This window comes from Dermochelys coriacea, chromosome 11 (genome assembly GCF_009764565.3).
Source record: "Dermochelys coriacea isolate rDerCor1 chromosome 11, rDerCor1.pri.v4, whole genome shotgun sequence".
NCBI classification, from domain to species: Eukaryota; Metazoa; Chordata; order Testudines; family Dermochelyidae; genus Dermochelys; species Dermochelys coriacea.
Window position 1 is genome coordinate 5039138 of NC_050078.2, and position 27428 is coordinate 5066565.

A 27428-nucleotide genomic window follows, 5' to 3' on the forward strand; every position below is an offset into this window, starting at 1 on the left:
TTGTGAATACAGACTAACAGGGCTGCTACTCTGAAACCTGTTATTATTTTTCAGTGACAGGTTGTATAGTAGAGAGGTGAGAAACAAAGACAAGGTGAAAACTGAAAAAGGAACAGTTATAACATGGAGAGCCAAGAAAGAAGGTTATGTCTGGGCAAGCCAAGAGGCAATTAAGTCTGTGGGAACAGAGGGACAGAATTGCCATGAATGAAGGAAAAGGGTAGTGTGGCCAGCGAAGCTGACAAAAAGGACTGAAGTAACTAAAAATTGCTGGAAGAAAGGATAAAAACAGATTTCATCTACAAAAAATAGCTATTATACACTATTTGATTTTAGCAGGCTTTTGTTGTTCAATTCTTTTTAAAATTGTGCAAAAGAAATTGCTATCCGGTTTTAACTTTAATTCCCTGTGCAGAAAAAAATAATCACAATTCATTATAGATATGTACATATTTATTGAGAGTCAAAGGGTGGCTGAACATGACATACAATTACAAGATAATGTTCAGTTGAAACTGTTCTACCAAAACACGCAGAAGTTACTTCTGATGAGAGATATTTGTGCAATAAATTCAAGAACTAAGAAAACATATGGGCAACCTGATTATTATCACAGGAATTGTTGGCAAACATAATTGCTGTAGAAAAGCACTTGGTATTTATATATGAATAAAAACGTTCTTGTATTTTATTGCACATTGAGTGGTAGTTACGTAAGTTTTATTAAAAGAACTTAGTATTTGCTGAAAGGTGGAAATGCTAGCTTTCCGAAAAAAAATCGCTTACTAATCTTAACACCACCTTTTAATGAATGAGAAAGCTGTAAAAAACAGGGGGCGGAAGGGTGGAATCTAAACCTTGATTGCTTCAGAGCAGGCTTAATTAGTAAATTTATCGGATTTGAATGAAACAAAACAATAGGCTCGTTTTATTCAAGTCTCATTCCAGACCACCACCCCTTTTCCAGCCTGAGGGGAGGGAGCCTTTAATAATGGTCTGTGTAAACTGCTGCTCAGGCACTAAGAGCTTGGAGAAGTGCTGCTTGCGCAAGTTAAAGGAGAAGAGAAACGGCACGCAAATAAAACGCGGCTGCAGAAACAAAATAGAACTTTTACTAAATATAAAAAAATGTCTCTTTTCACCAAAGTCTTGAACAGCCGTTGCAAACGGGCGCTTGAGCCTGAGAAAAGGAGTTGCTTTTTTCGTGTGATTTTTGTCAGCGGGTTTCACCAACCGACCAAATGTTCTAGCAGCCAGACTTTGGAGGTGCAAAATAACGCTGCTGCAGCAGCGGAGGACAAAGAGGAGGAGATGGTGGCAGCTTCAGAGGAGGCAGAGCGGCTCCTGAAACCCACCCAACAGCACCCCTGCAAAGCGAAGAGCCTGCAAGAAATGCCTGGACCCAAAACTCTCTCCAACCTAGTTGAGTTCTTCTGGAAGGACGGCTTTGGTCGCATTCACGAAATCCAGGTACAATTTAGTTCACAGAACCATGTTTTGATTTACTCTAGGGTATCAATTTTTTTTTTGGGGGGGGGGGGGTTAAAAAAAAAAAAGTAGCTGTTTAATTAATGAGCCGCAGTCCCAGTTAATCCTGCTTGTCATGACAACGTCGTGTTGGTGCTGCTGTTACGCTACAGTTGGTGTTTGTTTACAGGATCCCCGTTCTCCCCCCATTCAATCTTCATGTAATGAGTGTCTGGCGACTTGAACCCTGGCTTTCTTCTTTCTTTCCATCAGTACTAGAAACGCGCTTTTCAGTCAGGGACAAGAGTCTGCAAAAGGTGCATTAGAATCTGCTTTGGTGAGAACAGATTGCTGGCTGATTCTTGCGGGGTTTTTTTTTTCTTTTCTTTTTTTTCAAATCTCTCCTCTAATACGGGGGCTTTCTCTATCCCCCACGAACCCAGCATCTCGTGGGGCTTCCTTTGCGTCTTCCCCCTCGTCCCTTTTTTGGGGGGCAATATTTGCCCGTCTTTTCCACCTTAGCTGTTTGGGGGTTTTTGTTGGCACGACTGACTTGTTTAACGTTACATGTAGAACTGAAGAAATCCAGCCGTAATAATACATGGCAGAGGGGGCTTCCCCCCCCCCCCCTTTAAGACTTGAGGAACACGAGAGAGGATTTTTTCCTCAGATTTTTACCAAAAACCAACCAACTCTATTCATCTCCAGGACGAGGCGGTGTCAGCACAAGGCAGAATTTCTGTGACTTGTAATGAAAATTTGAATTGCCACCTCCTCTGAGGCTTGGAGCAGCGCCCACGCTATGCTGTGGGGGCGCACATGTCTCGGGGGGGGGGGCAGAATTTGGCCCTATACCAACACATTGCGGGGGGTTGTTCCCCTCAGCTTTTTTTCACCTACATCTCCCCCAGAGCTCATCAGTTCCTCAGAGAGACCATTTTGTCTCTTCGCTATCCCTCGCTCGCAGCCCGCTCCGCGTGCAGACCCTTCACCTATCGGGCCCCTCGGGGGCCGGTTTGTCTGCGCCGGCTGGGGATTGGCGTGAGGGCCGGCGGGGCTGAGTTGTTGAGACCGCCATCCCCTCAGCAGCAGGCGGGCCGTTTGAAACCCCTCCCTTTCCCCCTCTCTCCGCCTCTTCTGAGGCGCGGGGAGGGGATGGCAGCGCGCGCGCGCGCGCCAAAGCTGGGGGCTGAGGGGGGACCCAGCCAACGGTCGCGGCTCGCGGCGCCCCAACGTTCCCAAGGGGCTCGCGCTGGCCGGAAGGGAGCCAATGGCGAGGCTCCCCCCTGTCCCCGAGACCAGCTGCCCTGCCTCCGGCGCCCCCTATTGGCAGACGGGGGGGGGGGGGCGGACCCAACGTGTGCGATGGGGTGGCTGTGGAGCGGGAAGGGGCTGGCCCCCTTCTAGTTGCGGGGGGAGGAGGCTTCCTGGTCGTGGGCAAGAAGTAGGAGCGCTGGGAGCCGACCAAGGGCCGTGGTCGTTCCCCTCTGTCTGGCACTGTGAGGCCACATCGGGAGTATTCAGAGTAGCCGCCCTGTCAGTCTGTAGCTGCAAAAAGAACAGGAGGACTTGTGGCCCCTTAGAGGCTCACACATTTATTCGAGCATAAGCTTTCCTGAGCTACAGCTCACTTCATCGGATGCATGCAGAGCTGTAGCTCAGGAAAGCTTATGCTCGAATAAAAGTGTTACTCTGGAGTGTTGCATCCAGTTTGGGCCCCCCCCCCCCCCCCACTGCAGAAGGGAAGTGGACAAATTGGAGAGAGTCCTGCGGAGGGCAACGAAAATGATTAGGGGGGCTGGGGCACGTGATTTGCCAGGAGAGGCTGAGGGAACTGGGCTTGTTTCGTCTGCAGAAGAGAAGAGTGGGGGGGGGGGGGGGTTTGATGGCAGCCTTCAACTACCTGAAGGGGGGTTCCAAAGAGGATGGCGCTCGGCTGTTCTCAGCGGTGGCAGAGGACAGAACAAGGAGCAATGGTCTCAAGTTGCAGTGGGGGAGGTCTAGATTGGATATTAGGAAAAACTTTTTCACTAGGAGGGTGGTGAAGCGCTGGAATGGGTTCCCTAGGGAGGTGGTGGAATCTCCTTCCTTAGAAGTTTTTAAGGTCAGGCTTGTCAAAGCCCTGGCTGGGATGATTTAGTTGGGGTTGGTCCTGCTTTGAGCAGGGGGTTGGACTAGACACCTCCTGAGGTCTCTTCCAACCCTAATCTTCTGTGATTCTATGATTCTTCTAAGAAGGGGGGGAGGAGCGAGTGACTGCAGGCTTGGGGGCCCCTTGGCCACAGCTTGGCTGTGTGCTCACTCATGTTTCACACACAGTTGCATGCACAGTAAAGGCCCACACCCAGCCATGTAATAAACTACTTTGAGGTGGGCCAAGCGATGACATAGGCTAGAGTAGCTGTAGCCCCACATGCTGATGCCAGATACTTAATTTGAGTGGGAGAGGACCAGTGTCTGGAATGGGCAGCTAAAGGGAAGTCCAGTAGCGTAGCCAGGGAAGGAGCGGGGGGAGCGGCCGCTCCCTCTCTGAGCACAAGTGGCGCCTTTCTAATTTATAGGCGCCTTTTTAAATTTTTACACACCTGGCAGAGCTCTGGGTCTTCGGCGGCGGGGGCCTTCAGTGCTGCCGAGGACCCAGAGTGCCGCCCGGTGAGTACAAGTACTTTTTTTTTTTTTTTTTTTTTTTTTATGTCCGCTGCCCCTGTTCGTTCCACCTAGCTACGCCACTGGGGAAGTCCCAGGACTCCCACAATCTGGCCTGAGGGACGAGCAGCCTAGACAATGGGTCATCATCTTGGTCTGTCTGGTCAGAGAGCAAAGATGGAATGCCTTGTGGGTTGGGACCTGTCATCTCCAGGCCCTGCGCCTTCTCATTTGATAGGCCCCAGCCTGCAAGGTGTGTCAGCGCAATTCCCAGGAGCAGCAGGAGAGAGAGCCTCTGGAATGTCTTTTTTAGAAAGAGGGAGTTCCTCTATCTTTGTTTTTTAAGCAGCCACTCCTTCCTATGCTGGGGCTCTCTTCCCTCCCATCTGCATCTTCCTCAGACAAGTGGCTTTAGGGTACCCAGTACCTAATGGGTTTTCATGCCTGGTACAAAATCAGACATTTGTAATGCAAAGTATTGACCCTTTAGAATAATTATTGCTAGAAAAAATACTGTCTGATCAAATGTTTCTTTTTGTTAGATAACATTTGACTTTAGGCATCACATAAGGATGGTCCATTACAATACACTACAGGGTGGGATGTTACTCTAGATAGGTTTGAATTTTCCCGCAGTAGTTACACCCACGGTAGGAATCCCTACTGCCCAAAACAACTTAATCTCAGGCTTTTGGACAGAGGATAGCTTTCCATCTCAATTCTCGGCTCCCCAGTGGTGTCTCCAGCTTTGCTAGATCAGCATTAAGAATTTTGTTTCTCTCCTGCTCACTCTTAATTGCTGACTAGGTGAGAGACCAGCAGTTGAAACTTCCTCTCTTTGTCACCCTCTCTTTGGTTTCTCCATCAGCTCCTGCTCTGTTTCTCTTGCTACATGAGGAAAGAGGCAGTGTGGGGACTGTGATGAGGTACTATATAGAGAAGGTGTGCTGCATCAAGCAATGGCGGAAGCAACAGTCAAATGAGTCCCCTCCTTCCCTTGTGGAGTCAAGACGGTGGGGAGCAGGAGAACTGAAAGGGGCAAAATCCAGTGTGTCATGAGACAGTCAGAGGAAAGTTGTGGAGTTTTTAGACAGTGGGGGAAGGGGAACAGAAAGGGATGGGGCACTGACACTGAATGAAACCACTGGAGCGAGGAAGGGACTTGTGTGCCCTCTGAAGACACCATCTCTGAGGAGGGCAAAATTAAAAGCACATACTTCATTTTTCTGTCAAATCTGATTACCTGCTTTACAGTAGCTCAGGGTTAAGCAGGTCTGCTTCCCTGTCCTCTCCAGAAAAATACAAAGACTGCAACTGTGGCTGCTCTGGGGATATAAGGGTGGGAATGACCAAACGCCTTGCATTATAGGTGGAGGGATCATCTACTCCAGCCCATAAGGCCTTGTCTAAACTTAAAAGGTTTGCTTCCTTAACTATGCTGGCATAGTTCAATTCAAGCAGCAGAAACCCTGTTATGTAGATGCAGTTATACCAGAGTAGAAGTGCTTCTACCAGTATAGCTTATTCCGGTTCGGTGAACAAAATATCCAAGACTAGCATAAAGGGCTTTATACCAGTATGGCTGCACCTATGCTAGGGTTTAACTGTTGGTAAAAAATCATACCCTTTAATAATATAAGTTGTGCCACAAGTTAAAGCTTTTTAAGTGGAGACCAGGTCTAAGAAGCAGCAGCAGAGGTGTGATCTTGGGGATGGAAAAGGAGTAGAGAAGATAAAAAGGGAAAAGAGGGGAAAGGAAAGGGCAGCTGCAGAGAAAACATAAGGTATCAGGATAGAAACATGAGCGATGGAAGGAAACAAAAATCAGGATGGAGAAGAGGGACAAAAAATTCCCGGAAAGGAAAGGCAAAAAGGGAAAATTCAAACAAGTTGCTGTCTTTTAGAGTAAAGATTATATGTTTCTTTCTGTTAAGATTTTAAAAAATAGACAAGAGTTAGACTCTTAAATCTTTAGTCAGGTCAATGGCAGCCAAACTTCAGTCTTCTATTTTTGAATTTCTTGGCCTAACTGGATTGGTAGCAGTTTAAAACAACTGACTACCCCCTGAGAGAAACAAAGCAAAAAATACTCTGTGTGTATGGGTATACAAGACAGACATCTGATCCACAAATTAAATTACAATAGGGTTATATGTACTGTGCAAAATATTGCTTTCTTTAATTTTAGTAACTAAAATATTTGTTAGTGCTATGAAAAATTTTGAAAATAACAACAATCAAAGAAACTAGAGGTGGAAAAATAGTAATACATGCCACAACCACCAAACAATACAAGATTTTCCCCTTAATCCAATACAATTTGTGGAAGGAAAAACCGCAAAAAAAAGGTGTGGGGCAGTATATCTTGTCTATTTTTTATTCCATTTAGAGTCTCACAAAACATTTTAGTTTACAAATCATGATGGCCTGTTTGCATATACTCTGTAACTGGATTAATAACACCCTGTTAAATTTAACAACAGAGTGAACATCAGGAATGAATTAATCTGAAACCTCTTGGTAACCATTGCAGCTACTTAAATTATGTTCTTTGAGAGACCGAAATGTTCCATATGCAGAAGGGGTGGTGTGTGGGGGGGATTTAAGCATTTTTTACAATGAAGGTTCTGTTCTCAGTAACCTGATTCCAGAATTTAGTTGGCCATAGCAGCAGTGCCTACAGTCACTCTGGGTAAAGGAAAAGAGTTTTGAGATCAGTGGTGTTGGAGCTGTTGTGTTCCACCCATAGGTTCAGAGAGAAGGAAAACGAAGGTGAGGGGGAAGGGTTTGGACTCTGCGAATTCAAATGTTGTGTGTGAAGTACAGCATGACATATGAGGGAGTAGGGAGACAAGGTAGGATATTTTTAATTATTGTAACAAGAAACAAAATATGGAATTAATGGGTTTGTGAAATAAAATATCAAATGGACCTTTCAGACATATCTGCAATATACATGTGATGCACAAAACACCATTTTGTTTATTATTTTTTACAAGTAATGTCCCCAGATGAGCTAGAGGCTGTACAGTCACAATGGGCGGCAAGATTCCTGCCCCGAAGAGTTGCCTTCTTTTTCTATTATTTGTGGAAAGAACACATATTTCATTAGATTTCACTCCTCAAAATTTAGTCCAAATTTGTCTTTATTGAATTCTAGCTTATAAATCTCACTATAAAGAGTATAACTGAATATATATATATATATATATATATGCTATAAGAATATAGTACAATATGTTAAAGAATGATTAATTCTTTCCAAGCTTATTACAGGCAACTGAACATTTCATCTATACAATAGTGGAAGATTAAGGGATACTATTCAAATTAAGGTTTCAGAGTAACAGTCGTGTTAGTCTGTATTCGCAAAAAGAAAAGGAGTACTTGTGGCACCTTAGAGACTAATAAATTTATTTGAGCATAAGCTTTCGTGAGCTACAGCTCACTTCATCGTTTTCTTTTTACTCAAATTAAATCTGCTCTTCCGATGGTGGATTTTTTTTCAGTCCTGATTCTCTGATTGTAAATTTTCTTAACAGAAGAACGGCCATCCTGGATCAGACCAAAGGTCCATCTAGCTCAGTATCCTGTCTTCCGACAGTGGCCAATGCCAGGTCAATAGCCCAGAGGGAATGAACAGAACAGGTTGTCATCAAGTGATCCATCTCCTGTCCACCATTCCCAGCTTCTGGTAAACAGGCTTGGGACACCATCCCTGCCCATTCTGGTTAATAGCCATTGATGGACTTATCCTCCATGAATTTATCTAGTTCTTTTTTGAACCCTGTTATAGTCTTGGCCTTCACAACATCCTCTGGCAAGGAGTTACACAGATTGATTGAGCATTGTATTAAAAAAAAACCTTCTTTTTGTTTGTTTTAAACCTGCTGCCTATTAATTTCATTTGGAGGCCCCTAGTTCTTGAGTTATGAGAAGGAGTAAATAATACTACCTTATGATTTTATAGACCTCTATTATATCCCCCTTAGTCATCTCTTTTCCAAGATGAAAAGTCCCAGTCTTATTCATCTCTCCTCATACGACAGCCGTTCCATACTCCTAATAATTTTTGTTGCCCTTTTCTGAACCTTTTCCAAGTCCAATATATATTTTTTTTTGAGATGGGCCGACCACATCTGCATGCAGTATTCAAGATGTGGGCATACCATGGACTTGTATAGAGGCAATATGATATTTTCTGTCTTATTATCTATCCCTTTCTTAATGATTCCCAACATTCTGTTCGCTTTTTTGACTGTCGCTGCACATTGAGTGGATCTTTTCAGAGAACTATCCACAATGACTCCAAGATCTTTCTTGAGTGGTAACAGCTAATTTAGACCCCATCATTTTATATGTATAGTTGGGATTATGTTTTCCAATGTGCATTACTTTGCATTTGTCAACATTGAATTTCATCTGCCATTTTGTTGCCCAGTCACCCAGTTTTGCGAGATCCTTTTGTAGCTCTTCGCAGTCTGCTTGGGGCTTAACATCTTGAGTAGTTTTGTATCATCTGCAAATTTTGCCACCTCACTGTTTACCTCTTTTTCCAGATCATTTCTGAATATGTTGAATAGAACTGGGCCCAGTACAGACCCTTGGGGGATGCCACTATTTACCTCTCTCCATTCTGAAAACTGATCATTTATACCTACCCTTTGTTTGCTATTTTTTAACCAGTTACCAATCCATGAGAGAATCTTCCCTCTTGTCCCATTACAGCTTACCTTGCTTAAGAGCCTTTCATGAGGGACCTTGGCAAAGGCTTTCTGAAAATCCAAGTACACTACATCCATTGGATCCCCCTTGTCCACATGCTTGTTGACCCCCTCAAAGAATTCTAGTAGATTGGTGAGGCATGATTTCCCTTTACAAACACCATGCTGACTATTCCTCAACAAATTATGTTCATCTGTTTGTCTGACAATTTTGTTCTTTACTATAGTTTCAGTCAGTTTGCCCAGTACAGAAGTCAGGCTTACCGGCCTGTAATTGCTGGGGTCACCTCTGGAGCCCTTTTTAAAAATTGACGTCACATTAGCTATCTTCCAGTCGTTTGATACAGAAGCTAGTTTCAATGATAGGTTACAGACAACAGTTAGTAGTCCTGCAATTTCACATTTGAGTTCCTTCAGAACTCTTGGTTCTTCTGCACCAGCTCTCCTGCTAATGGATTTTTATTATCTCTATCCACTATCTCCTAAAGTGGTTTTGTGGCTTCACCTCGGCCTACATTTAGTTCAAATCTCTCCTCAGATATATTCAAAATGAATTTCTGAGAGATGGGTGCTTCATTTCAAGACCATCTCTGAATGGTTAATCTTTGTGTAATCTTTTTCTATTTGTTGGGAAAGATAGAGCATCACTCTGTAAAATAATCTCCTAGGAAATCTTTTTGATTTTTTTTTTTTTATTGTTGAATGTTTCTCAGTTCCTCTTTCTTAATTGCCTGCTCTTTGCCTCCAGCTAGTATTCATGGATCACTCCACAGAGATACCTTACTAGATAAGTAGAACATCCTCCACCTTTTCTTTTCCACCACCTGACAATGTATGCCTTTTTTGAGATGTTTGTCATAATAAATCTACTCTAAAATTTGGAAATTTCAATGCACTGCTGTTGTGCTGGCAGCCCTAATAGCGTGTTCCTTATTCTTTACAAAATCTACTCAATGACCTTGCCAATTGCTTTATTTATTGGAGAGAGACAAGTGAGCCTTTTTAAAACAAATAAGTAAAAATTTACTTCATGACTATGCTTCTGACCTCCCTTTACTTTCATCCTTTGTTTTGATATTTTTGGGGCTGATCTTTTATGAGACCAATATTTTCAAAATGGAGCACTGCACAACAGGTTGACGTGGGGAAAACACAGTTTTGTCACTCTTTTGGACATGAGCTGGACATTTCCCTACTCCACAAGTCCTTTCACCTCTTCAATATTCAGTGTAGCTAGCCCTTTGTGTCTTGTGGAGGTCTGGGGTCTTTCCAGCCTCAAAGATCCTGCACAGCAGTGACCTCCCCTTCTGGTCACGGTGAGTATTTCAAGAGTGATGATGCTTTCTAGTGACACTTCCAGCTATTGCTTGATTGAAGAGCTTGGGACCTAGATCTGGATCCAGCACATGACTGCTCACTAGATCATCAGGCTGGTCTTCAACTTCTGTCTTTCAAGTAATGAAATATCTTTGAAGATGGCTGATATTCAGAAGTATGGTTTGCTCCTGAAAAACTTATTCTGTTTCTAAAGTGCTACTGCTGCAAACTCTCCCCTCAGTAGATTAGGTGACATTTTATGTCAATGCAAATTGATATGTTCTATGACAAAAGTATTAGTTTCCTGTGCCTTTATTTTTTTTTCCATAATGTTTTTCTTCTCTGATTTGTTGTTGATGATTGCAGCAAAAACACACTCAGGAGTATGGAAAGATCTTCAAGTCTCACTTTGGTCCACAGTTTGTAGTGTCCATTGCAGATCGAGACATGGTTGCTCAGGTGCTCCGGGCGGAAGGTAGAACTCCACAAAGAGCTAACATGGAATCCTGGCAAGAGTACAGAGATTTAAGAGGGAGAGCTACAGGACTTATTTCTGCGTAAGTATAGTTACTTTTTTTCCCTTCTTAATTTGTATTATTAAAGCATGTTAATCTTCTGAAGTACTATATAAATCAGCCTGGTGTTTTTTTTCACTTAACTCTTCTTGAGCCAATCATATGCTATCTGCCTCTGAAAGCTTGTATGTGTGTGTGTGTGTGTGGGGGGGGGTGTTTGAGGGTAATTGTCCTTGTGAAGCATTCACAGTAATCAATGATGTAATGTGTTTATGCAAAAGGGAACCAATCTTTTTGTGAGTCATGGCCATTCTCTTACTTTGAGATAAAATTGCAGTAGCAAAAGGCTTTATATAGTGAAAGCCTGATAATGCATTTAACACTCACATTACACCAAAATCTCAAGGTTAAAGTATAGGCCAGATTCAAAATAATGGCTCCTTGTTGATGTATAAGAATTGGAAAAGTACAGAGAAGGGCAACAAAACTGATTGGGGTATAGAACAGCTTCTATATGAGGAGAGATTTAAAAAACTGGGACTGTTCAGCTTAGAAAAGAACTGAGTAAGGGCCGTGGGGGATATGATAGAGGTCTATAAAATTGTGAACGATGTGGAGAAACTGAATAGGGAAGTGTTCTTTACCCCTTCATGTAACACAAGAATGGGAGTCACCCAATGAAATTAATAGGCAGTAAGTTGAAAACAAAAGGAAGTAGTTCTTCACACAATGCACAGACAATCTGCAGAACTCATTGCCAGGGGATGTTGGAAAGTCTAAAAGTATAACTCTGTTCCATAAAGAATTAGATAAGATCATGAAGGTAGGTTCATCAAAGGCTATTACCCAAGATGGTCAGGGACACAGCCCCATGCTCCAGTTTTCCCTAAACCTCTGCAAGAAGCTGAGACTGGATAACAGGGATGACAGAGCAGCTGACAAGTTAAGGAGAATGAGAATGGAGTACTGGTTCTGAGATCTGGCTAAAAAAGAGATCATTGGAGACTTTGGTGAGAGTGGTTTCAGTTGAGTGTAAGGGGTGGAAGCCCGACTGACGAGGGTCTAGGATGGAATTGGAGAAGAGGAACTCCAGACAACGATTGTAGATAATGTGTTCAATGAGTTTGGAGATGAAATGGAGAAGGGAGTTGGGGCAGTAGTTGCAGAGACAATTAGGGTCACAGGTGTTTTCTTTGTTTGTTTGTTTTTTTTTAAGATATGAGAGACTAAAATATGTTTGTATTGTGAAGGCAAAGAGATGGAAGATAGTGAGCAGTTAAGGAGATGAGTCAGGTAGGGGATGAAAGTGGGCACAAGGGAGATCAGGAGATGGGATAGGATGATGTCACCGGGGCAAGTGGAGGGATTGAAGGAGGAAATCAGAGAAGAATATGTGCATCTGTGACGAGAGAGGAGGAGGAGAGTGTTGTAGGAGGGGAAAGGGAAGGCAAACTGAGGAGTCAGGGAAAGTCACATAATATTTTGTCATTTTTTTTCCTGATAGAAATCAGCAAGATACTCTGCAAAGAGAGAAGTGGAGACAGGAAGATGAGACAGTTTGAGGAATGAGTAAAGGTGGTGAAAAGACAACTGGGATTGTGGGTGGCCCTTTCAATGGGAAAGGGGGGCAAAAGAATCAAGGGTGGAGGAGAGAGGAATTGAGTGAATCAACAACCATATCAATGGAGGAAAGGGAACAGAAAGCAGAGAGCAGATAAGAAGTGGACTGGAAGTGCTGATGGACTGGAAGTCACAGAAAGGCCAAGTGACAGGGCAGGAGAGAGGGGGCTGACAGGCAATGTTGAACGAGACTAAATAATGATTGAAGAGGGGGAACTCGGCAACAGAGAGATCAAAGAGCAGTGCTTGGGTAAAACCAAGTCAAGCGAATGGCTCTTTTTGCAAGTGGGATAGTTGAACCAGGGCTGCAGGTTGAATGAAGACATGAGGGTGAGAAAACATGCATTTACGGGGGTTGGATGGGTTATCAACATGAAATCACTCAGCGACAAGACGGATGCGTATGATGGATTGCGAGGAGAGGAAGAGAGAGAGAGCCAGGAATCATAGCCGGAGAAGAAGGAGGATGGGAAGGAGTTGGGTGAATGGTAGATGATAGCAACTTGGACAGGAAAAGGAGAGAAGAGTTGGATGCAGTGCTGTTCAAAAGAGAAGGAAGGGGGAAGAGGGAGGGGTTGGAAGCAGCAGGAATGGGAGAGAAGCCCGACAACTCCACCGCAGCCTGATGAAGGGCAGGAGATGTGAGAGGAGAGGCCTCCATAAGAGAGGGTAAGTTTCAGAGGTCATGACAAACGAAGGGATTCAGGTGTCTGAGAGGAGCTGGAGGGAGCAAGATATGAAGAGGTCATGGATGACTGAGACCTTTTTAGAGATGGAGTGGGCATTCCAGAGACAGCAAGAGAAGAGAAGGCAGTGGGGAGGTGGCAGGGGATGAAATTCCTCTCTGGGCTAACTATTTCCCCATGTTTATTTCCCCCCCCTCCCCCACTGTTCCTCAGACGTTCTTGTTAACTGCTGGAAATGGCCCACCTTGATTATCACTACAAAAGGTTTTTCCGCCCCCCCCCCCCCCGCGGCTCTCCTGCTGGTAATAGCTCATCTTAAGTGATCACTCTCCTTACAGTGTGTATGGTAACACCCATTGTTTCATATTCTCTGTGTATATAAATCTCCCCACTGTATTTTCCACTGAATGCATTCGATGGAGTGAGCTGTAGCTCACGAAAGCTTATGCTCTAATAAATTTGTTAGTCTCTAAGGTGCCACAAGTACTCCTTTTCTTTTTGCGAATACAGACTAACACGGCTACTACTCCGAAACCTCTCTGGTCCAGTAACTTTCTGTAATCTACTGCAGCATCATTCCAAGTAGAAGACTTTCAGGGGGAGTGCTTATTCAAATAACAATTTAAAAATGTTTGAAAGACTGTTGGTTTGTCTGCTTAAATAACTAAGAGAGAGACGGTGGGTGAGGTAATATCTTTAGATATTAGACCAGCTTCTGTTGGTGAAAGAAACAAGCTTTCCCCTTCTTCAGATCTGGGGAAGGTACTCAGAGTGTCACAACTAAATACAAGGATGGAACAGATAAGGAGTCAACTCATGTTGCAAGAGACCATTCAAGGTGAAGTGGGCAGTTAACACTTCTACAGTCCTAGGCCAAAGGTGTGTTAGTAGTTTACAGATTGTTGTAATGAGCCATAAATCCAGTATCTTTATTAATGCGTCCGATGAAGTGAGCTGTAGCTCACGAAAGCTAATGCTCAAATAAATTTGTTAGTCTCTAAGGTGCCACAAGTACTCCTTTTCTTTTTGCGAATACAGACTAACACGGCTGCTACTCTGAAACCTATCTTTATTAAGACTATGATTTTTGGTGTCTAGTGGAGTTGTGAATTTAAGTTCCCAGACTCGTCATTTAAAGATGTTGTGCAGGTTTCCTTTGAGGATGAGGACTGAGAGGTCAGATACAGAATAACCGTTTTGTGAAAATTGTTTGCCCACGGGTGATATGGTGTATGTCTTTTATCATTTTTGTGCGTGAGTTCATTTGAGCATAATGATTGTCTTGTTTCACCCATGTAGTTTCTGGGGGCATTTAGTGTACTATTGAGATATACCACATTTTGTGATGGGCATGTGTAGGACCTATGGATCTTGAAAGGTGTGTTTGTTGGGGGGATATTGATCACTGGAGCAGCGCAGATATGTTTGCAGGTTTTGCATCTGTTATGGCAGCAACTAGTGCCACTTTAAGTTGGTGTGTATGTGTTAGTTCCTTATCTGATCCACCTTGTACTTACCTGTGACAATCTTGAGCACCTTTCCCAGACCTGAAGAAGAGCACTGTGTAAATGCAAAAGCTTGTCTTTTTCAATAAAAGAAGTTGTTCCAATAAAAGATATTACCTCACTCACCTTGTCTCTCTAATATCCTGGGACCAACATAGCTGACACAACACTCAGGAGCGGATTTACCATGAAACAAACTGCAGTGGCACGGGGCCCCCAATGACAGGGAGGCCCCCAAAATGCAGGACAAATATCTGACAACCTGCCCCTGAGTTCCAGCCGGCAGTGCAGCAGGGCTCAGGCAGGCAGGCTGCCTGCATGCCATGGCTGGTGGCCCCACGCCGCTCACTGGCTGGCTGCTGGCACGTCTGTGTGTGCCCCTGGTGGGGGGAGGAGGTGGCTCCATCCGCTGCCCCCACCCCGGGCAGCACACAGAGACCCGCTGCTCCCCTCCCCGCAAGGGGCGCGCAGAGACATGCCAGCAGCAGGGCTAAGGTGGCTCCTTGCCTGCTCTGCCTCCCTCCCTCCGTGCCGCTGCCCCCGCCCTGAGCGCCAACTCAGCAGCTCCCATTGGCCGCTCCCACCCTCCCTCCCACCCCCCAACCTCCTGCCCCAGCCCAGAGCCTGCACCCTGCTCTCAAACTTTCTCCCAGAGCCGGCACCCCTCACCCTGGATCTCCCAGTTTCAGCCCCAGGGGAGGCGCTGGGGCTTGGAGCACTGGGTTGCAGCTGTGGGGCCCTGTGGCCCCATGGAAAGGGCCCGTAGACTCCTGGTTGAGAACTGCTGTTATACACATTATACATAGACACATCATAGTATCTGAGTTGGCATGAGCCTGTTCAGCTCACATGCTCTAAGTCAGTGGCTCTAACTCTTTCCAGACTACTGTACCCCTTTCAGGAATCTGATTTGTCTTGTGTATTTCAAGTTTCACCTCACTGAAAAGTAATTTGCTTAAAAAATCAGACATAAAAATACGAAAGTGTCACTGCACGCTATTATTGAAAAATTGCTGACCTTCTCATTTTTACCATATAATTATAAAATAAATCAATTGGAATATAAACATTGTACTTACATTTCAGTGTATAGTATACAGAGCAGAATAAACAAGTCATAGTCTGTATGAAATTTTAGTTTGTGCTGACTTTGCTAGTGCTTTTTTATGTAGCCTATTGTAAACCTAGGCAAATATCTAGATGACTTGATGTACCGCTTGAAAGACCTCTACATACTCTCTAGTTGAGAACCACTGTTCTAAGTTATGTAATTCTTAATGTGTTAATGGTCTGTCTTGAACTTCTCGTACTGTAGGTTGTTAGGACTCAAAAAGTACCATATCTCACAGAAAGTAAACTTTGCTCACAGAAAACTTCCCCTAGATTTGGAATAAACGTAACCGGGCTTGATATGCCAATAACAGGATTTGCTATATTAAATCGGACCAATGGACCATGAAATCTGGTTATGTTGGATGTTTTGGGGAGAAAAGCACCAAATCTGTATAAAAGAAAACAAATTAGCAAAGATAAATGTATATTTAAAATTTCATTTTAATGGGAATATGTGTGATACTTCTGCAAACCAGAATCTCAGATGTATTTTGTTGGTCAGGTACTGTATGTATATAGCAGGTGTGATTAAACAATTACCTGAAGACACTTTAATTACACATTAATTAACTTACTAACTTGATTGCGTACTGTAACAGTGAGGTGAATTAGACAATGGAATGACTTGCCACCTTCAGTAAATACAGAATAAGAAATTTAAGAACATATTACTTGACACACAGTGTCCACTATACTCCTTCCCAGTAGTGGTTTCAGTTTTACCAATGAATTTGTTTATCACTCGCTAATGAGAGATTCTTATTTAATTCATGAACTTCCTGCCCAGCTAATGATTGTCAGGAAGAATTGTACATAGATATTTTAAATTATTTTTTCTAGGGAAGGGGACCAATGGCTAAAAATGAGGAGTGTACTAAGGCAGAAGGTCCTGAAACCCAAGGATGTGGCTGTTTTCTCTGAAGGAGTCAATGAAGTCATCACAGATTTAATTAAGAGAATCAACACTCTCAGGAGTCAAGAGGAAGATAGGGAAACAGTGACCAATGTTAACAACCTTTTCTTCAAGTATTCCATGGAAGGTGAGACACAGAACATATAATAACTGGAAAGAAAATTAATGCTAAACCATGTGATTATAATTAGGCATTTTTATCATAAACTGCCTCTGCCACACTCAAGCTAATTTTAAAACAATCAGATGGCTTGATCCTACAAATGCTTCACATAACTAGCGCCTACTTCAGCTAAAGAATCAGTAGCATTCTTTCATCAGAATCAAAACTGATCCCATATCTGCCTTGTGTTAAGGGTCACTTGCTACTGAAGTTCCCACCTATAAACAAAGTGTAAACCCAAGGTCCTAACCACTTGTAATCATCCAAAATACTATCGTACTTTTCACAAGTGTAGGGGTATTAAGCTTCAGAATACTTACCAAATTCTAGGCCAAGGGGTCACATTTAGCCTACCTAAATTCTGTCTGCAGTTTCAACAGGGAAAAGTATTTTTCTTCAGTGCCTACATCTGCCTAAATGTGGGGTTCTTACACTTTCTTCAGAAGCATCTGGCTACTGGTGGAGGCAAAGAGACTTGACTAGATGGATCTCCTGTCCAATCAAATATAGCGATTCCTATGTTCTTATGTAACTGTTATGTAGCTTTTTTTTTTTTTTTTTGTACATTTAAACATTTGTTTTATTCCTTTCTCAAATATCTGATTTTCAGCAGTGGTTGAATTATTGGTTTTTGTTTTAAAGTTTCATGTGGTTCTTTAACTGACACTGCATGAACTAGAGAGACAAGGGGAGTGAGGTAATATATTTTATTGGACGAACTTCTGTTGGTGAGAGAGACAAATTTTTGAGCTTACATAGAGTTTTTCTTCAGATCTGGGAAACTTAGAGTGTCACAGCTAAATACAAGATGGAACAGATTGTTTAGTGTAAGCAGTTAACACATATTTCCAGGGATCCTTCAAAGTGAAGTGATCCGTTGACACCCCTCCAGTCATAGGGAGGAAAGGAAGTGGTGGTGGGGGGAGGCAACTAAGGAGGCATTGTTAGTGGGTTATAGATGGTTGTAATAAGCCATAAATCCTGTGTCTCAATTCAATCCATGATTTTTAGTGTCTAGCAAAGTTCTGAATTTAGGCTCCCAGGCTCATCTTTTGAAATGTGCAGGTTCCCTTTGAGGTTGAAGACTGGTAGGTTAGTTATAGAGTGATCGCTTTGTGAAAAGTGTTCACCCGCAGGTGATAGGGTGTTTTTGTCTTTTATCATTTTCCTGCGTGAGTTCATTGGAGAGTGTAATGATTGTCTGGTTTCACCCACATAGGTTCTGTTGGAGCATTTAAGTTGGATGAAGTACACCACATATTGTTGTAGGCATGAGCAGGACCCATGGTTCTTGAAAGGTGTGTGTCAGGGATGTCAATCATTGTAGCAGTGGAGGTATATCTGCAGGTTTTGTATCTGTTGTTCTGGCAGGATCTGGTGCTGCTTTGAAGTAGTGTGTCCCTAGCCTGTGAGAAGCTTTCTTCTGATGATGAGCTTGGAGAGGTTGTGGGATTGTTGGAAGGCCAGGAGAGGGGGTTCATAAAAGATTTCTTTCATGATGGGGGTCCCCATTGAGTATGGGTTGTAGTTATTTAATGATACCCCATATGGGTTCCAGTGTGGGGCGCTAGTGACAAGGAGGGGTGCGTGGTCAGAGGTGGCTTTATTTCTGTATTGAAACAGGTTCTCTCAGGGTATTTGGGTGGCCTGTTCTGGTGGAGTGTCCTTGTTTGGTGAAGGCAGTTTTGAGTGTCCTGGACTTTCTCCTCAGAGCATATTCTGTGATATGAGTGCCTGGTTGTAAGTAACAGATTTCTTGGTGTGTTTGGGGTAGTTACTGGATCTATGAAGGTAGGTGTGGTAATCCATGGGTTTCTTGTATATAGTTGTCTGTAGGATTCCATTGTTGAAGCTGATTGTGGTATGCAGGAAATTGTTGCTCATACGGGAATGTTCTAGAGAGAGTTTAATGGATAGATGGTGATTGCTGAAGTTGTGGTGGAAGACTATAAGGGAATTTAAGTCGTTTGTCCAGAGAATGAATGTATCATCGATGTAGCTCAGATATATCATTAGTTTCGTAGTTCATTTGTCCAGAATTAATTCTTCAAGGTGGCCCATGAAGAGGTTGGCATTTTGGGGAGCCATCTTAGTACCCATGGCTGTTCCCATGGTTTGGAGGAAGTGTTTGTTGTTGAATGTAAAATGGTTATGGGTGAGGATGAACTGGATGAGTTTGGCGATGTGTTTGGGGTAGATATATGAGGTTTGTCCAAGGTCTTGTAAATATTTGGGGCAGACAGCTATACTGTCATTGTGAGGGATGTTAGTGTATAGGGAGGTGACATCCACAGTGGCAAGGATGGTGTTCTGAGGGAAGTTGTTAATACTGTAGAGTTTGTGGAGGAAGTCAGTTGTGTCCTAGAGGAAGCTGGGCCATTGTGTGATGAATGGTTTGAGGATGTTTCTATGAGTCCTGATGTTCCTTCAGTAAGAGTGCCATGACCCGATATGATGGGTCCGCTTGGATTCCCTTGTTTGTGTATCTTGGGAAGCAGTAGAAGATCCCTGGGGTTGGTTCGTGGGGGATGAAATTGTATAGTTTCTCTGGACACAGGCGCCTGCTTCCTCAGGGCCCCCGGGGTGCTCAACCCCCCGCTCTGCCCCAGACCCCACCCCCATCCGACCCCTTCCCCCAAGCCCACATCCCCGCCTGCCTCTTCCTGCCCAGTTCCGCCCCCTTCCCTGAGCGTGCCCATCCCTGCTCCTCCCTCTCCCCCAGTGTCTCCTGCACCCTGAGGAACAGCTGATCGCGGTGAGTGGAAGGCACTGGGTGGGAGGGGGAGGAGTTGATTGGCAGGGCCACTGTTGGATGGAAGGCGCTGGGGGGTAAGTTGGGTGCTGGCTGCCAGTGGGTACTAAGTACCCAGTAATTTTTTTCTGTGGGTGCTCCAGGGCTCGAGTACCCACAGAGTCGGCGCCTATGGCTCTTGGAGTTGTTTAGGGAAGGATTTGATGATATCCTTAAATTCCTGGGTAAATTGTGGTGTAGTGTGGTGTGGTTGTCTTTGAGTTCTGCATGAGCTAGTCTTATAAATAATACAAAATATTACAGCACGTAACACCCATCGTAAGAAAATCCCGTTTCTCTCTCATATGCATAATAAAGCACTGTGTGTCTGCCTGATGCTTAAAGTGTTGGCACTCTTTGCTGAGAACTAGCTAACTCATTGAGATTTGTAACCACTTCCAGCATTGCTGACCTATGAAGCCACTGTCTCAAATGGCTGACTACTTGGTAAGCTAGTCTGGGTCTATGCTAACTAGATAATGTCTGAATAGTAGCATCAGGTGAGTGCCAGCTGTCTTAAAGCAATTTAACCTTTTGAGCTACAGACTCCCTCTAATTGATCAGTGAATTAAATTCTCTAAGTTCCTTTGAATTTTCATCCTTTCCTCTACCCTGTACTGTCTTATCGTGGATATAAAGTCGATTATATTATTAATGATTTACATTGTGAAAAAATTTATGCCTAGAATTTAACCCACCTAAAATATTATATCTATTTTTGTCAACATTAATTGTTTCACTGCTGATCATTTTAGCAGAAACATCAAGATAAGGAGGTCTGTTGGTTGAAAGTCACAGTTAAATGAACAGCCATCCTTAGGTCACAGAATCAACATCCTGACTGAGATGAATGGGACAATTCATGCCGCACACTGCTATTATTTCAGGCTGTCTGAAGACTCAGTAAAACAACACTTCATTGGTTATACTTGGTTCAGATCTTTCAAGTTTTATTCACAATGATAAGGATGAGAAACATTTTTTTTTTAATGAAAGTTTACATTCTGGAGCAATCTATTCAATGTTGAGTATGAATTTTGTTTTAATAATTTTTGATGTTTCTTGAAAGCTCTAGTTATGAGTCCACAGAAAAGTGATGTGTGTATGTGTTTGGTTTTGTTTTAGTTTTGTTTAAAGAAAGTAAGGAAAATATAAACATGAGTCAAATAAGGGACCCAATTATTAAAAAGGGGATAGAAGAAATAACTTTAACATCTCCTTTATCATAGAAAGGACACATAAGGAGGTCATTTAGTCTACCCTCTGTTTTATAAGGGACTTTATTATCCCTAAACCATCTCCAGTAAGTGCTAATCAAACTAATTAAGCATGTTTTTGCAGACTTGGTTCTGTTCCTTTACCTTTTAATTCTGTACCATAAATAACTCAAAGGAAATAAAAAGAATGAAGGGACTGTAAATTCTGTGACATTTCTCCTTTGCAGGTGTGGCAACTATTCTGTATGAATCCCGATTGGGCTGCCTAGAAAACAACATCCCAGAGAAGACTGTGGAATACATTGAGGCTCTGGAATTGATGTTTAGCATGTTTAAGACAACTATGTATGCAGGGGCAATTCCCAAATGGCTTCGTTCATTTATTCCAAAACCTTGGAGAGAGTTCTGCAGATCCTGGGATGGACTCTTCAAATTCAGTAAGATTTAATAATAGAAAAGTTCAACTTTGTCTCTGTAGCTGCTGTCACTGTATTTGCATAGAGCTTGTTGCATTTGTATCCTAAAATTCTAATAAGAAACTGGGGAAGAGGAAGAAAGTAGGAATAAACTACAGTGTGAAATATTAAGGGATTATTTAGGGTGGTACAGTAAGCGAAACTAGATCAACATTTGGGCTACATAGCAGAAAGAACTTCTTGAAAATGAGATCTACTAGAAAGTGGTGCAGTAATCTTTTAAGAGGAGTGGTGGAAGCCGCACTGATTGGATTTAACACAATTGAAATTAGACTGAACAGAACACTAGGAAAAGTATTCTAGGAAACAATCCTTTATTGGCCAAGTGGTGGACTGTGCGGCCCAACAGATGTTTTCCATCTCTATCTTCTATGTTTCTGTGAAATCATGCTTATTATCTAGAGGTTAAAGATATTCGGACATCTGCTTTTTTGCTAAAGCTTATTTGTTTTGTTACCCCATTTACCCATCCACCTTGTTTGTCTGTCTTGTTCACCTGTTGCATTTCACAAGCCAAAGCCGAGCACGGGGGCCAAGGTTTTTCAGGAATTCTGGAGATATGTTATCATAGCCCGCAGCTGTTCCACACTTGATCCAGCTCGGTTACAGTGAATGGTTCTGGGCAGCTTCTGATCTGGTGTACAAGTTTAAACATACGCCATTTGTTCCTCATGTGTCTTCACACCTGTTTCTCCAAAGGTGCTCTGGCCACTTTAAGTAGGTGTCCAGCTACCTGGTTGGGTGTCACTGAGGGTCGACAGAGTGCATGTGGCTGCTGCGCTGCTCCAAGGCTTCAGAGCAGACTCCAACACTTGCAGCTGGACCGAGTAAAGCTCATCCTCTTGGTTGTCTCCTCCCATCTGGCTCGGTGAGCAGAGTCCAACGATTCGATCAGATGTTCAGCGACATCTGGGTCACCAGATGCCTGATACTGCTCGAGCAAGGCAGCGCTCTCTTCGTCGAGAGAGGGGATGTAGACAGGGCGGCAACCGCATGGGATAGCACCACAGAAGTGACGGTAGGTCTCATTTACTGAGATATGCTGGGCTGGTATTGTCACCCCGCTCCTCTCCAGTGCTTACATGTATTTTTCCCTGTCAGCCTTTCAGAATCTTCACTACTTCTTTTTGGGACTCTTGACAACTGTGATCTGTAGCCTGATATGGATCAGCAATGGTCTGTGTTGGCTGTGTGGAAAGTTATCCAAGACTTGGCATGTTGCTGGTTGAGGATGGCCATGAACTGAACTGACCCAACACAAGTCAGGAGAGTAGTCATGATCCCATCTAGAAGAATGGAACGTGCCTTGCTGCTTAGCATCATGGAGAAGGGCGAGGTTGTTTCGAGATGCCCAATTTGCAAGTTGTTCACAGTCAGTGTCAACCTCCTTATACCCCCAGAGACAACAATGGGTTACCCCAGGTCTGGGTGTGCTTTTTCCAACTCTGTTCAACATTTACATCAATGGCCTGCCAACAATGGAGTCACAAAAGTTCATTTACACAATGACATCTGTTGCGGTACCCAAGCCCAGACATTTCACGAGCTTGATGCCATCTTAAACTGGGATATGATAAAGTTAGCTACTGTAAGACTGGGCACCTCCAGCCAAGTGTCATAAAAACAGTCTCCAGTTTGTTCCATCTTCGCCACACCAGCACAACCCAAACACTGAATGTTTTTATCTGAATGGTCAGAAGGTGAAGCATGAAGTAGAACTGGTCTATCTAAGTGTGACCTTAGACTGCACATTGAGTTACCATGCCCACCTGAAGAAGACAGCAGCTAAAGTTAAGATGCACAACAATCTTCTTAGGAAACTGGCAGGTTCATCATGGGGTGCTCATGCTCCAACTTTGTGGATATCAGCCCTTGCCACCTCGTATTCGGTGGTGGAGTACTGCACACCAGTTTGGAGTCAATCGTCACACACCAAACTGGTGGATCCGCAGTTACATGCCACCATGCATATCCTCTCCGGCACCCTGTGTCTGACCCCACTCCCATGGCTTCCAGTTCTGAGCAATATTGCTCTGCCGCATATCAGATAAGACGTTGCCACTGGCAAGTTACTGGAGAAAGTATGTGACAATTCAAGCCTGCTTCTGCACAATGACCTTTTTAAACCACCAGCTGCACGTTTGTCAGCACGTCGTCCATTATAGTCTCATTTTCCACGCCAGGATGTTAAGGCAGAAACGCTCTGGTGAGAGGAATGGATATCAGTCATAATCTCCAACCAGTCCCTTGTTGCTGATCCCACAATTTACCTGCCTGGTTTTGACCTGCCCTGTCGCCAATGGTCCCTGTTGAACAGGTTCCGGACCAGGCAAGGTCTCTGTGGAGCCAACCAGTATTGCTGGGACCTTTGTGCCAGCCCTTTGTGCAGCTTTGTCGATGAATGCCTGCTGACTAGGTTCAGGAGTGGCCTAGAAGAACTGCATCACACCACTGAAGATGCCATCGCTTGGCTAGACAACTATGCATATTCTAAATAAATACCTGTTGCATCTTACCTGACAGTTAGACTATGAGCAATCTGGGGGAAGAACTGTCTTTATATTTGTCTATACATTGCCTAGCACAATGGGTCTCTTATATTTCATCGGGGTTCCTAGGTGCTAGGGTAATACAAATATAATACTGACTGAAAAAATGAATCATAAATGATCTGGAAAAAGGGGTAAACAGTGAGAGGGCAAAGTTTACAGATGATACAAAATTACTCAAGAAGTTAAATCCAAAATTGGCTGCAAAGAGTTACAAAGGGATCTCACAAAACTGGGTGAGTGCACTGCAAAATGGCAGATGAATTCAATGTTGATAAATGCAAAGTAATGCATATTGGAAAACATATTTCCAGCTATCCATACAAAATAATGGGGTCTAAATTAGCTGTTATCATTCAAGAAAGAGATCTGGGAGTCATCACGGATAGTTCTTTGAAAACATCCACTGAATGTGCACTGGGGGTCAAAGAAGCTAACAATGTTAGGAACCATTAGGAAAGGGTTAGATAATAAGACAGTAAATATCATAATGCCACTATATAAATCAATGGTGCGCCCACATCTTGAATACTGTGTGCAGTTCTGGTCAACCGATCTCAAGAAAGACATTAGAAATGGAAAAGATACAGATAAGGGTGATAAAAATGATTAAGGGTATGGAACAGCTTCCATATGAGGAGAGATTTAAAGACACGAACTTTTCAGCTTGGAAAAGAAATGACTAAGTGCGGATATGATAGAGGTCTATAAAATCATGAATAATGAAGTGTTATTTACTCCTTCCCATAACACAAGAATCAGGTGTCACCAATTAAATTAATAGCCTGCAGATTTAAAACAAACAAAAGGAAGTACTTCTTCACACAACACACAGTCAACCTGTAGAACTGATTGCCAGGAGATGTTGTGAAGGCCAAAAGTATAACTGAATTCAAAAAAGAATTAAATAAGTTCATGGAGGATAGGTCCATCAAGGCTATTAGACAAAGTGGGCAGAGATGCAACTCTACACTCTGGGTATCCCTAAGCCTCTGACTGCCAGATGCTGGGACTCGATGCAGCAGATGGATCCCTTGATGATTATCCTTTTCTGTCCATTCCCTTGGAAGCATCTGGCATTGGCCACTTTTGGAAGACAGGATATTGAGCTAGATATACCATTGGTCTGACCCAATATGGACTTCTTATGTTCTTACAGAAAAGTTTGAAAAATATTCCATTTGGAAACAATTTTGCCAATATGGTCTAGTTAGTCCCTTATTTTACATTACCAGTTCATTATTTATTTTAATCTGTTCTGTTGCTTGTTCCTCACTTGAAGTCAGAATCATCACTTGTCCAAAATGTATTCAATTTAATGGAAGTTTTTTCCCCATTGACTTCAGTGAGTTTTGGAACAGGAGCTCTGTAACAAAACCATCATCTCTTCAACTGATTGTGAACAAAATGAGGAATCAGCTCATGAACTCTTAAGAAATACTACATATCTACTACTTTAAAAAATGAGGGAAGAAAAGTAAGGGAAAGTATGGCATATGGTTTGAAACATTCTATTTACAAGCATTTCAGTGGCCTATAATCACTCTGAGGAAGTGGAGTCCTGTTTTCATCTTTCTCATTTAAAATTTGGGGGTATCAAAAACCCTCTAATCTTTTTACCCTGCAGAAGTAGTGCTAGGAAACGTCTGCATATTACTTCATTCATATTGTAGCAGAATATTCTTTTTCAATATTCCCCCAAATGTATACTTTTTGAGAGAAGATTTGAGGTTCTCCCAGATTATTAACAATATAAATCTGTCATATGGCTGGAGCTATATTGACCTATAGCAATTACTCCTGAGTGAATTATGCACAAAAAAATAAAATGTATTTTTAAAATAATATTTTAAAATTCTGAATGTAGGGGGCTCGGAGGGTGGGTCTGGGTATGGGAAGATGGGGCTTGGTGGAGGGGGTCTGAGTGTGGGGAGCTTAGTGGGAGGTTCCAGTGACTGGGGGAGTGGGGTTCGATGAGGTGGGGATCCAGGTGCACCTGGTTGGGGCTCAGTGTAGTGGGGGTCTGGGTGTGAGGGGCTCAGCAGAGAGGTCTAGGTGTAGAGGGCTAGGGCTTGTCAGGGTGAGGGTTCCATGGGCCTGCTTAAAAGGGAAGCCCCAGATGCGGCCAAGGGGACGCCACATGCCGGGCTCCTGCTTCCCCTTGCGATTCCCCTATCCTCTTTCTTCCCCATCTCATCCCCCTACTTCAGCTGGGCAGCTCTGCGGTTGCAGAAATGAGGGGTGGAAGGCAGTGGCATGTAACCCTGTGTGCTTCCCCCATGCCTCACCTCTGTTTGGGTGCGAGAAACCCTCCCCCAACTGCACCCATGGTCATCCCCCTGCCTGTGAGGCTTCTCTTTGCTTCCCCTGACGTTTTCTGCAGGGAAGCACAGGCATTCTGTGAGGGGGCTAGTTCCCGCAGAATTTCCCCAGGACTAAAATTAAAGATATGCAAGATCTATCAGGAAATCAAGTCCATACCCCTACGCATATAAAATTATTCCCTATAATTCATTTTTGATTGCTCTAAAGAATGCATTTGATGGGGCTTCTACCATTTCCCCTTCTGGAACACCCACCTCCAAAAATAAACAAACAACCCCTTCCCTTGCAGACCTCTGATTAATATTACCAGCAACTGAACTACAACAGACTCCAATCTATTTGTTTGCAGCTTTCTTTGTCACGTTGTTTCTTTTTTTGCAGGAGCACTTGCTGTGAAAAAGGAATTAAAATATAGGTGGGGATTATGTGCTTTACCAAGGTCACCTGTTTGTTTTTGTGTGTGTATTAGTCTGTGGGATCTTTATGCAAGAATATGCCAGTTATGGTTCTTTTTTCTATGAGGTCAGGATCTGACCAATCTGTGGGGTGGTTTAAGCATTGTGATATGACCTCTTCTTTAGCATCACCCACCTCTACACTGGAGGTGCCATGTTTGTAATCGCCGAAGTATAAATCGGAAAGAAAGGAGGGAAGAAAAAAAGGACTGAACAATGATTAGGGGATTTAAAAAAAATTTTTTTTTTGTCATTTAAAAGGTCAAATCCACGTTGACAACAAGATAAAGGCTATTCAGTCCCAATTGGACCAAAAAGAAGAAGTAAAAGGTGGGCTACTCACCTATCTCCTAATGAATAAAGAGCTTACGGTGGAAGAGATCTATGCTAACATGACTGAAATGCTTCTGGCAGGAGTGGACACAGTAAGCTTATTATATCATTTTCTGTTTGGACAATTTTATTGCTCTATAAATCCACTCCATTTGCAACCTAGCACCAGTGCTATGTAAGCGTTTTTGTGCATCATAAATTGCATGTTTGAATCATGGAATCATAGTAGTAATGGAAAATACATACTAGTTCATATAGTCCATCCACTGAAGCCAAAATATACTCTCTACAGTGCAATTTGATTTTGAACTTTGTAAGTGATGGGGCTTCCACCATTTCCTATAGGACATTTCTTCACAGTCTAATAGAAATATATGTATTTGTTAGTTTTTCTTAAATTCCCTTTTCTAGTTTGGGGATGGAATAAATATTTAATGGCCCTTCAGAAAAACGGAAATGGGCAACAGTCAGCAGTGTGCCCTTGTTGCCAAGAAGGCCAATGGCATTTTGGGTTGTATAAGTAGGGGCATAGCGAGCAGATCGAGGGACGTGATCGTTCCCCTCTATTCGACACTGGTGAGGCCTCATCTGGAGTACTGTGTCCAGTTTTGGG

General features: G+C 43.1%; 1 protein-coding gene across 1 annotated transcript in view; it reads left to right on the plus strand.

The window, feature by feature from the left end:
• The first annotated feature begins 943 nt into the window (after positions 1-943).
• The window catches only part of LOC119863446 (cytochrome P450 27C1), a 44020-nt gene continuing 17535 nt past the window's right edge, over positions 944-27428 (plus strand). The window contains exons 1-5 of the mRNA XM_038421941.2: positions 944-1470; positions 10521-10711; positions 16434-16633; positions 20905-21114; positions 26744-26907. Of these exons, the coding sequence (XP_038277869.1) occupies positions 1129-1470; positions 10521-10711; positions 16434-16633; positions 20905-21114; positions 26744-26907 (1107 nt within the window). The 5' untranslated portion in view covers positions 944-1128. The remainder of the gene's footprint in view (positions 1471-10520; positions 10712-16433; positions 16634-20904; positions 21115-26743; positions 26908-27428) is intronic.